This window comes from Cibotium barometz, chromosome 43 (assembly GCF_041138505.1).
Source record: "Cibotium barometz isolate CiBa-2024 chromosome 43, ASM4113850v1, whole genome shotgun sequence".
NCBI classification, from domain to species: domain Eukaryota; kingdom Viridiplantae; phylum Streptophyta; class Polypodiopsida; order Cyatheales; family Cibotiaceae; genus Cibotium; species Cibotium barometz.
In genome coordinates, this window is record NC_141088.1 from 42877118 (window position 1) to 42890390 (window position 13273).

The window sequence follows — 13273 nt, forward strand, 5'->3', positions numbered from 1 at the left end:
CTGGTGGCCAAGCTTGCACGTTCATGTTGAGGTTATAACGTACGCCTGGACTGAGGGCATGGTGACCAAGGCAACCGTGGTTGATTGTTCAAGTCTGTTGGCCAAGATTTAGGAGCCAGCCAAGGAAGGAACTGAACAGCATGGTTTCGTTGACAGGCAACAGAGCCAGCCGCATAGGACTGTTAGCAGACCATGACACAAAGAGCTTAGTAGCCACATACATTTGATCAATAGTTTAAGCCCTGGCCAAATTTTTATTTTTTCAAAAAACCACTAGCTTTGAGTAGCTCCAACATCCTTGTTGCCAAGATATATCAATTCTTTACTTGAAGGAGCAAAGGATCATAATGTATGTTGTGCATAGATGACAAGTACAGTCTTGACCAAAAAACAGAGATATATCTTGATCATAATGTATGTTGTGCATAGATGACAAGTACAGTCTTGACCAAAAAACAGAGATCATGGGCAAGGCCACCACATGCACGGGTGCCCCCTTGCTTCTCATGGCTAGATGTAGACACATGGTGAAATGATGTGAAATTATTTTGAAGAGTATTGAGGTTTAGCCAACTGAGAACTTTCATTGCTTCCATCACAAAAATCTGTACTCAATCAATGTACAGTATTTGAGGAAGCTGATACTCTCATATCTCTGGTAAGAATCAACAATCAGTACAAATACACGATAATCTGACATGATCTGCCCGGATATATCAGAGCACTCAACATGAATCTTTTCATGCACCAACCACTCGTGATGAAATTGACCATGAAGCCCCTTATATAGAAGCAAACTCGGTTCTAGAAAACAGATATCTATGAAATAAAGCATTCATTTGCAAGTAAACTATCTGCTGCCACTAGGCAAGTAAATGCGGTGAATGTTGCTGTTTGTTAGTTTCCTGCGACAGCTTGGACATTTCTTCTGTATTTGAATAGCTCCAAGTATGCAAGACCTGCAGAAGATATGGCCACATACTGTAGAGGTTTCCTCTTTCATGATATCCATACAAATGGCACAAGTCAACTTGATATCCTTGGTCTGCTCTGAGGGCAGCTGTACAACCTTCCGCTTCTGTTGAAAGAAAAGAAAATAACACGGCCATCCATCTTCAGAACAGAACATCCATTAAGCACAGTAGTAAAAAAGACACCGCTTAAAACTTGAATATCATAGCTTTCCTATGCCTATGTTACAGCACACACAACTGATACCCACATACCTAGTTAGGTTATGCCATGTTAAAGCCTGTGCATACATACATACACACATATATGTATGTATGTATGTGCGCGCACGCACACACACACACACACACACACACATATATATATACACGCATGCACACACAAACTTCTTGAAGAACACACACAAGTTAAAAACAGTGAAAAAACAAAGCCAACTGGCCAGCACCGATCTAATACAAATGGATGCTGTCAAACAAAGATTGACGAAAGAAAGTAGCGATAGCGTGCAATCCTTATGGAATGAAAAACCAACTGATTTCTTGCATGCCATATTGTCCACAAATCCCAATATCTAGGAAAGGGCCGTGCATGATCCAATCTAGAAGGCTAGTTGCCAAAAAAAAAATAGAGAAGGAATACCCTAGAAATCTGAGTTTAAGGGAATGTGAAATTTGCCGAAGGAAACTTTTGGTCAAAAGAAGATGCATCACTATTTCATTTATGCAAAAACAAGGAGGTTATTTCGCAACAGCTATGTGTCTTTTTTCAAGAAATTCTCCAACTAGGAGAACTCCCAACAAGCATTGCCATAAAAATAATCTAGATTTGAGTGGCAATTTACCATCCCAGATTTTCTTTAGGTTTTGTTTCCACCAACGAGCTGTCTTAGTCACAAGAATAATCAACCTATACATCAAAGCAGCTGAAACCTGAGAGAGAAAGAGAAACTAGGATAAGATCCGGGATATCCCCTATGGAAAATCCAATCCTTTGTCCTTTCACTATCCGGAACAACCATAAGAGAGGAGTAAAAGGCTGCAATTGTTCCTGTAACATGCACCATGAAGGTCTATAGTGCATGTCCAGCTGCTAGCGGCTTTGAGCTCGTGGAAAGCACTTGAATGCCTTTTGTAGAAAGACAGTAAGCTCGCCATGGGAAACAGAGAGCCAAAGGAGCAAGGAATGCACAACTCCAAAAGACACTTTCTTGTCTCAAGGTATATCCAGTCACAAGAGGTCTACCCAACCATTGAATATATTGCAAAACAAGCTCCAATTTGCAAGGAGAGACATAAGCGCATCCAAAAGTCTTACCCTCCACATAGCCAAATAAAAGTTCCGAGTGAATTAGCTGCCATTTGCCAAATGCATCGGTGTTCACATTAAAGCAAAGAGCTGCAATCATAAGCGTCAGGGGCTGTTCTTGCACGAGAAAAGTCAGAAGCACAATGGCTTTGCATGCTAGAGCATGGATATTCAAAATGTTAAGCCCTCCATGCATTTTCGGCGAGCATATGAACTCATACTTAAGGAGATGCAAGGCCTTCTTATAATGAGAATTTTGCCAAAAGATCTCAATGCTTTTAATCATAAAACCATGCTAGAAGATGGAGAAAAAATTGAATGTAAGCCATGAAAATCGATTGGACAAGACACCATAGCCGTAATTCAAATCAATGTCCTTGCTACAACTGGTAAGCTTTCACCTGTTGTGTGAAGTGCCTACAACAATCTGACGATTTATTAATTTCTCATCATAATATAATTTGTGATACATAATAATTAATATATTTATTTTTTTTATACAAAATATTTGTTCTTGGCATTAATCACCGGCTCCGCCCGCACTTACTCATGCATCGTCCGCATCCGGCCGTCTTAGCTTCACATTTAACAAGTCGACGAGTGCCTCTACAAGTAAGGCCATTCATGTTAATACATTTGTTTTTTTTTTTTATATAATAAAAAATACACATGATCATTTATATATATATATATATATATATAGAGAGAGAGAGAGAGAGAGAGAGAGAGTTTCCAATATTCCAACTTAATCATGAGTTTTTGCAACACCCAATCTTTTAGCATCACGAAGTGAAAGATTCCATCCCATAGGAAGGCGATATGATTTGCCTAGGCCATAGAATGCATTGCCAACGAGCTTTGCTAAGAGGCAAGAGCTTTGATTTTTTTTTAATTGATAAAAAGACCTGCTACCATTCCAAACATATGCAAGGTATTCATGAGACATTGCAAATCCGATTGCGTATTCTCAAGAAAGAAGAAAGAGTCAATCACCATATGCCTAAGCAACCAAATGCCGACCATCAGGCAGACGAAGTCCATGTAATCTGCCAACCTCAATGAGCTTATCCATATATGTCAAGAAGGGATGAGTAGTAATAGCATAGAGAAGGCACTAAGATCTACCCAAAACCCATTGAGAGGATGTTCTACATTTTTAGACCGAAACCTAATTTCGCCATGACTTCTGCAATGTAATTCCCATTGGAATGTATAAGAAGCCTTAGCAATATCAACTTGCAATAAGATCACATCTTGCTTGGTATATTTTGTATACTCTATGCCAACATAGACATTAGAAATGTGATTTGCTATTTGTCTACGAGGCACAAAACCACATTGCGCTGAATGCAAACCCCTATTCAAGACCTTTTTGAGGTGGTTAGTGATCATCTTAGTGATTAATTTATAAATCACTCGCATCAAGGTAATAGAATGCCAATCAGAAAGTTTATGATACAATTCCTTTTTTGGCACAAGTCTTACTAGTCCTTCCAGCCAAGCAGAAGACATGATGCCCGAATTCCAAGCGTCATTGATCATAAGCAAAGTGACTCTTCAAGCATAGGCCAAAACTGCAAAAATAACTCCACAATCAATTCATCCCATCCTAGAGTCTTCCATTTACCAAGTGCCTTTACTGCCCTGTTCAGATCCATAGCTTAAAACATAGACTCCAAATAAACCACTTCATCCATATCTACAATGCTGGAAACATAAGACAGAAGCTCCTATCGAGCCCTACGAATATTAGGAATCATCTAGGGTGGTGTTGCAAAAACATGCCGAAAATGCATAACACATTCATGCTCTAACTGGTGTATGTCCTGTGTCCGATTGCCATCCTCTTTCATCACTCTAGATATACATGTCTCGAAACCTGCAGCTTTTGAAAAATGCTTTAGATGAGTAACCCTTATCCAAAAGGGGCTTTTGGCATGATCTAACTTGCCATTTCTGCAATTTTCGATGGTCATTGAGAGCCAATGCATGCTTTGCATAGACAATATGATACTGCCCTTACTCGGATAGCATGCGAGTATGACTAGTCTCCTCCAAAAACTGCAGGCTGCAGCATATTCCTCGGCTGATATATGCGTTGTCTTTCTTCCCGTAAGTACCAACGATGCAATCTTGCATGATAATCCTAATGCGCATTATGGTGAAATGTATCAGGAGAAGTGGTTGTCCATAAATCTCTCAATCCAAGATCAACCACAACATTTCTCCAGGCCACTTTCTCATAAGCAAGCATATGAGAATGACCTCGAGTATTATCCTGAGGAGAAGGGGAGTTATTAAAATACCCACAAATGAGAGCATTGGACAACCAAGGATATCAACTCATAGAATGCCACAAAAGAGTTCGGCGGGCTGAAATATAGACAGCCAAACTCATAGAGATCCCCATTGAGCATGCACTGCAAAATAATCAATCTTTCCATTTGGATCATTATAAGCCACTACAGACTAATAAATCTGCTTGATCAACACACAAACACCAGAAAAGGACTCAAGCCAGCGTAGTATATACATTAACCATCAAAGAAACCTATCTTGCAAACAAATTCATGCTGGTTATGCTCTTGAAAAAACATGATATCAGGATGCATCTATGTACATATTCCCAAACAAAATTTTATTTATTAGAGGAACACAAACCCTGTACATTGTATGATACACATTTTATGGGTGCATTCATCATCATCAACAAGAGGAAGTAGATAGTTATGTAACCATCATGTCTATATCACCTTGCAATGCTTGAATGCCACCTTTCACATGAGACTGGAGCATGCTAGCATCTATCTTTGCAAAGGTAGATGCAATACGAAAAGACGAAGCACGAGTCCGCACACGCACACACACACACATATATATATATACATATACATGTATATGGCATGCATATATATAGATGTACATATGTATGTATGTATATATTTAATATATATACACATGTATATATATGTATCCAAAGATGTTTATATGAATACATACTGTTTGTGTGTGTGTGTGTGTGTGTGTGTGTGTGTGTCACGTGCACACCCGTGTCATGGCTAATCCTATGCATGAAGAGCCTTAATCCTTGATCTATGTCAACATTTAGGGCATCATTAGCATTAATATCATCATCTTCAGCATCATCATCATCAACAGTATCATCGTCAGCCACAGCATCAACATCATTAAGGGCTTGGAGATCCAATCGGCAGCCTCCATAAAGAAGTCAGCAACCAACCATAGTAGCCAAGAGTTTCATAAAAAAGGTTTTTGAAGCGCGTTTCGAAACATTTCATTGCCAAGCCCAAAAGTATAAAAAAGGTTTCATAACCGCGGGGGCGGCGGGGGGGGGGGGGGGGGGGGGGGGGGTGTGTGGAGATAGTAGCCAAAAACGGGGACCTTCAAAAGGTTTTACACAACTTTACAAGACTTTCAACAAACAGCATGTCAACTAGACCTTACACACTAACAAAATTGTAAATAAAAGCAAGACATTGCAATTTACATATGTCAAACTAAAGTCTGAGACATGTTAAAACCTTTTTTTTTAATCTGTATTAAAAAAACAGCAGATAAAAAACTCATTTCAAAAAAACCGAAACGTTTCGTAATTTCAGTGAAGTCTAAAATGCGTTTCATTACTACTATGCAGCCAACTAGGACCTCTAGCATCCAGTCGGCCAGCAGCTAGCACATGGGCAAAGGCAATAAAGAAAGCGTCTCATTTAATGAAGATTATTTTGCATAAATCATGTCCAGCAACAGACCGGCCTAAACCTCAGCAGCATATATAAGCATGAAGGCATAAATCAGTTCACTCAAGTCATTTATTCATCATTTCAGTAGTGTAGAAAGTCAGTAGAAGTTATGTAGGGACCAAAGGTCACCCCTCTGGGGCTGACCAAGGACCTACTCATGCACATACATTCAATAACCATGTGTTAAAACCCTAAGATCTCTCTAGATAATTATTATGCATAAACATGCATAAATCAAGCATAAACTCATCCACCCAGCCACCCCCGAGCCCACACATGAATTATAAATGAAATACATCATACCTCTACCTTGATGTCCCATACCATCAAGAGGTATAACTCCAATCCAATAGCATGTAGCTATAGTGTGAAATGGTGAGTGAGTAGATATGATCCTTTACACAAGAGAGCATAACATAGCCTTGGCCTCAAGCCCAAGCCTCCAAGCGTCCAAGCCTCCCTTGAGTGTGCCCCATGTCCCTTTTATATAGGAGGGCCCTCAAGTGACTCTTGACTCTCCATTTCCCATGTGTGACCCTTGGATGCCTGACCCTAACCTTAATCCTTAAGGTTAGTCCTAACCCATGCTCCACTAGAGCTTGTTTCCATGCTCACAAGCCTAATGTGGGTTAGCCTCCTGGTATATGCACACATAATGTGCATATAACACCATGTATAGGCATTAAAGAAACCTTTTTGTACAATATAATACAAAGAAAACCCTAACACCAATCTCTCTCTTCTTCTCTCTCCTCTGTCTTAATCATGTTTAAATCAACATCTTGTTCTTAATCAAGCTTAGGGCTATGGATCAGTACAACAAGGCTTCCGCACATGCAACATTGGTATCCGACCTTTCAAGCTCAACCCACTAAGCATAGTCCCAAGGAAGGTGCACAGATCCAGCAGAAGAATGCAGCAGGGTAGCAGATGGAGTGGTCTGCTAACAAGCGAAGCCAGAAGAAGCATTCCCGGAGGGTATGTATGTATAACCAGTATATCATTAAGCTCTCAGATCAGTTCCAAAGGCCTAGCAACAGGCATGATTAGTTCCAGTAGATTGTGTTAAGGGTAAGGGAAAGCAGGCATGGGAAAAGAACTGGAACAGATGCTCAGTTCTTCAGCAAGACTTGGAAGTGAAGATCAGAAGTGGAAGGTGTTCAGACCAAAAATATCAAAGTCAGAAGTAGAAGTTTAAGGTCAGTAGTCCAAGGAGGAAGGATGACAGAGTGTCCACCCCGTCATCAAGTTTAGCAGGAGGGAATGTCACGTGCACACCCGTGCTATGACTAATCCTCTGCATGAACAACCTTAATCCCTCATCTAAGTCAATATTTAGGACATCATTACCATTACTATCATCATCTTCAGAATCAATATCATCATCATCAACCACAGCATCAACATCATCAACATCATTGAGGGCTTGAAGTCCCAGTCGACAACCTCCATACGTTAGTCGGCAACCAGCTAGGACCTCTAGTAACCAGTTGACCAATAGCTAGTTGAAGGCTAGCACATGGGCAAAGGCAATGAAGAAAGTGCCACATTTAATGAAGATTATTTTGCATAAATCATGTCCAGCAACAGGGCAGCAGACCGACTTGAAGCTCAGCAACATATATAAGCATGAAGGCATAAATCAGTTCACTCAAGTCACTTATTCATCATTTCCGCAGTATAGAAAGTCAGTAGAAGCTATGTAGGGGCCAGAGGTCGGGTGACCAAGGGCCCAATCATGCACATACATTCAGTAACCATGTACACACATTAAAGCAACCTTAATATAATACAAAGAAAACCCTGACACCAATCTCCCTCTTCTTCTCTCTCCTCTGTCTTAATCATGTTTAAATCAGCATCTTGTTCGGACGGTGGATCAGTACAGCAAGGCTTCCGCGCATGCACCATGTGTGTGTGTGTGTGTGTGTGTGTGTGTGTGTGTGTGTTCATGTATTCTACGCATGCACCAATCTACGTATGTATGTATGTATGTGTGTGTGTGTACATATACATGAACACACATGTATATGCCATGTATATATATACATGTACATATGTATATATATCTACGTATGTATGTGTGTGTGTGTGTGTGACCAGGGACACGCAGAGTGGATTTTCCAAGAAAGCAAGCCTCTTTGCAAGAAAACCACCTTATTACTCAGCAATGTGCATTGGTTGTTATCCGAGCAATTAGGGTTGGGTTTGACCAACTCTCGGAAAGCAAGAATTCGCGGGAATTCTCACCGCATCACCATTCATGTGTAGCTTGTAACTATTTTAGTTTCAAAAGATGATTGTTGCTCCATACTTGAAAGTTCAATTTTTCCCATTCCGACCTCGATATGTGAAAAGCGTTTCCTGCCATATATACTGATAATTTTCGGGAGATGTGGTTCGACAACCCAGACCCCTTCAAATCGTATATGCGATTGCCTTCAGATGTGAATCTGGTATCAACCAGAAACTTTTTCCTTCTTTACCAGTAAAAAAGCAAACGAAGATTATCGTATAAACAAAGGACCATGAAAGGGAATGAAATTCGTGAAAGAATAAAGGTAAACAAGGAGGATTTTGTGATAAAGAATGAGGGTTTTATGATAAGGATCCAAAGCCTAACTTCCTCGAATATTTCCAAAATCCACTTTTTATATACATACATAGATATATATGTATGTATGTATGTATGTATGTATATATACATACATACATACATGTATATGTATATGTATATGTATATGTATATGTATATGTATATGTATGTATGTATATATGTATATGTATATGTATATATGTAGATATGTATATATATACATATATATGTATATGTGTATATATGTATTTACATACATACATACATACATACATACATACATATATATATATATATATATATATATATATATATATATATATATGAATCCAAGAACATGCCCAAATTCACCTTTTAGGAACATGCATGTTATATATGTCAGAATACGCAGCGGAGATGATGACCAGATCGGGGAACACAAGAGCAAACGCAATGCAGAAAACAACAGCACGAGAGAGAGAGAGAGAGATAGAGGCATTTAACTCTGCTCTATACACAAAGAATATCCCGGAATGATACTGAATGGCAAGGGGGCTATGGGGCCATTTTATATGGCCCCAATACTGGGGTCGGCCTGCATCAGAGGCAGCCGACAGGCCCTGAACCTCCACGACCAGCAAATACACCCAGTCGGCCAGCTCTCCTAAGTCGGCCTGAACAGATATGAGGTCGGGTACTTGAAGGTACAGTCGGCCAGATCAAAGGTCCTCCTGCCAACACAGGGCAGCCACCCAAGCCATAGAAAAAATAGAAAAAATAGGGAAACAATATGGAGAGTGGGAAAAAATGAGAAAACACCTAATAAGGGCGGGCACACCCACAACAGAGGCCCTGGTGTATATGTATAGACAGGAGATGACTTCTAACACCCCCTCTCAGCTCCTGGCTGTGAAACCAACCACAGGGAACTGGGGTGCCGCTTGAGCAAATCCTGAGATAGCGACTTCGTGAAGAGGTCCACCGTACTGTCCTCCGTCAAACAGAACTCTAGCAAGATGTCATCAGCAACAATTTGTTCATAGAAAAAATAGAAAAAATGGAAAAACAATATGAAAAGTGGGGAAAAATGAGAAAACACCTAATAAGGGCGGGCACACCCACAACAGAGGCCCTGGTATATATGTATAGACAGGAGATGACTTCTAACAATATACTCATGGTAGTCAACCCACAAGACTATATAACTCTCAACTCCATTATACATAGTATGGACTAGATACTACGACATCCCCACTAACGTCATCACTGCCCAATAGTGGGTGTAGAACCCTGTATCAAGATATGCTCTCACACACGCACTTCACACACACACACACACACATAAGAGCATATATTCACACAAAGCCCTTCATACTGAGTTTTTGTCAAACCTCAGGAGCTGCAAGGCAAACTCAGCCATAATGAAGCCTAGCACTAAGGGAAGTAGCAAATAGAATTAGTATAGCAAATAAGTAGTTGATAGGGCAAATGCACTGCGCTAAAGATAGAAAGAATAAGCACAATATCAATTGGCCGCAACTCGGACGAAAACTTCAATGTGAAATCTGCATATCCGCTAATACAGTTGAATTATATACCTAGATGAATCCAAGAACATGCCCAAATTCACCTTTTAGGAACGTGCACGTTATATACTCATGGTAGTCAACCCACAAGACTATATAACTATCAACTCCATTATGCATAGTATGGACTAGATACTACATCCCCACTAACGTCATCAGTGCCCAATAGTGGACGTAGAACCTTGTATCAAGACATGCTCTCACACACGCACTCCACACACACACACACAGCATCTATTCACACAAAATGTAGAACCTTGTATGTATGTATGTATGTAGTTTTTGCAACCTTTGTTTTCTGTTTATATATACATATTTTATTATTTAAATTTATATACATACATAGATACACACACACACACACACACACACACATATATATGTATGTATGTATATATATACATACATAGATACACACACACACACACACACACACACACACACACACACACACACATATATATATATGTAAGTATATATATATATATATATATATATATATATATAATAAAATATGTATATATAAACAAAAAACAAAAGTTGCAAAAACTCCTTTTCTCAAGGGTTTCCATTTTTGTTTCTTCCGTAAGAATATTCCCAGAGTTGGTGACTCTAGTGAATGAGTACCTAAACTCATGCAAGAGTTGGTGTCACGTACACGCCCGTGCCATGGCTAATCTTCGGCATGAACTGCCTAATCCTTGATTAGTGCAGCAGTTAGGAGTAGCATCATCATCAACAGTAGCACCATTTATTTTCATAGCATCATCATCATCATCTACAACATTGGAGGGTCTGGATGACATTTCGATAGCCAACCAAGCTACCATACAATAGTCGACAGGCCTCAGGTGGGTCCAGGATGCAGGCAGCTGATGCCGAGATACTAGCCGACAACAGGGGACTCTAAGCGCAACATTCAATGTATAAAAGGATGGTTTTTGTCCAACAAATATAGCCGACAGTCGACAGCTGGCCAACCGACACTCCAAGAGCATATATAAGCATCTCATCATTTTCAGCATTGATCAAGTCATTTTTCAGAAGTTCAATCATTCATTAGTCATCAGTGAAGTCATGTAGAAGGGCCAAGGTCACCCCTATGGGGCTGACCATAGCCCTAAGTTATGTACAAGCATCATGTAATCTTTTTGTACCATATTAATACTAAAAAACCTGACACCATACTCTCTCTTCTTCTGTCTGTCTTAATCATCTTAATTTAGCATCAATGTTCCTAAGCAAGCTTAGGGTTGTGGATTAGTACAGAGAGGCTTCCGTGCATGCAACATTGGTATGAGAGCATTCAGGCTTAGCCTACTAAGCATTGTCCCAAGGAAGGTGCACAGTTCCAGCAGAAAGGATGCAGTAGGGTAGCAGATGGAGTGGTCTACAAACAAGCGAAGCCACAGGAAGCATTCCTTGAGGGTAGGTACGCATACCCAATACCTCGTTAAGCTCTCAGATCATTTCCAAAGGCCTAGCAACAGGCATCATCAGTTCCAATAGGTGACCCGATGCTGTGTCAAGGTTAAGGGAAAAGCAAGCATGGGAACAACAGTGAACAGATGCTTAGTTATTCATCAAGACTTGGAAGTGGAGATCAGGAGTGAACGTGTTCATACAAAAATATCAATCGGTAAAGTCAAAGTCAATAGAAAGTCAATAGCAGTTCAAAGTCAGTAGAAGTCCAGGGAGGAAGGATGACACTATCCACCCCGTCATCAAGTTTAGCAAAAGGGAAAGTCACGTGCACGCCTGTGCCATTGCTAATCTTCAGCATGAACTATCGAAATCCTTGATTAGTGCAACAATTAGCAGTAGCATCATCATTAATATCATCAGCAGTAGCACCATTTATGTTCACAGCATCATCATCTACAACATTGGAGGGTCTGGACTCTGGATGACCTGTCGACAACCAGCTAGGCTGCCAAACAGCAATCGGTAGCCTTTAGGTGGGTCCAGGAAGCAGGCGGTTGATGCCCAGATACTGGCAGACAGCAGGTGACTTTAAGCGCAGCATTTAATATATAAAAAGGTGGTTTTTGTCCAGCACTCCAGGAGCATATATAAGCATCTCATCATTTTCAGGATTGATCAAGTCATTTATTAGAAGTTGAATCATTCATTAGTCATTAGTGAAGTCATGTAGAAGGGCCAGGGTCACCCCTATGGGGCTGACCATAGCCCTAAGTTATGTACAAGCATCATGTAATCTTTTTGTATCATATTAATACAAAAAACCCTGACACCCAGTCTCTCTCTTCTTCTCTCCTCTGTCTTAATCATCTTAATTCAATATCAATGTTCTTAAGCAGGCTTAGCGCTGTGGATCACTACAGCAAGGCTTCCATGCATGCAATAGTTGGTGACTCTGGTGAGCCAGTATGTAAACTCATGGAACCCTAGTGAGTCAATATCTGAACTTATGAAAGAGTTGGTGACTCTAATAAGTGACAAGAGTTGGTGACTCTAATCAACATGAAAAGTTCATGACTCTGTTTACTAAGTATGTAAACTCATGGAAGAGTTGGTGACTCTGTCCAGTGAGTATGTAAACTCAAGGAAGGGTTGGTGACCCTAGTGAGTTATGTGAACTCATGGAAGGGTTGCCCTAGTAAATAAAGCCTCGTGGAAAGGGGAAACTTTGGCGAGCATTTTTGACTTCATGGATGGGTCGTTGCCCGTAGCATGCTAATGGATCGTAGGGGTGGTGCCCTTATGCAGTCCAATGCCATGACAAGATGTTTTGTCTCCCAACATGTAACATGACTATGGAACCTGAATCACATTAACGCTAAGCACATACAGAATTAACGCTAATCTTACCTTCCAAGACATAACAGAGGAGAGAGAGAGGGACACATAAACTACTGTATATTGCATGAATGGATATATACAATGATAAACACAGATCTAAAAATGTAGATCTGAATTGTGCATGCTATGAAAACCTAGCTACATGCAAGATTATATTGCTATCCTCTGAGAAGACCCTCGAGAGAACTGCCAGTAGCATACAATCAAGAAGCTACTTGGTAAAAGCTTAATATAGGCAAGCAAGAAGCTCT

General features: G+C 40.2%; 1 protein-coding gene across 1 annotated transcript in view; it reads right to left on the bottom strand.

The window, feature by feature from the left end:
- Window positions 1–403: 403 nt before the first annotated feature.
- Window positions 404–13273, bottom strand: part of LOC147613934 (uncharacterized) — a 39134-nt gene continuing 26264 nt past the window's right edge. The window contains exon 4 of the mRNA XM_086781936.1: window positions 404–1078. Coding sequence (XP_086638062.1) covers window positions 851–1078 — 228 coding nt within the window. The 3' untranslated portion in view covers window positions 404–850. The remainder of the gene's footprint in view (window positions 1079–13273) is intronic.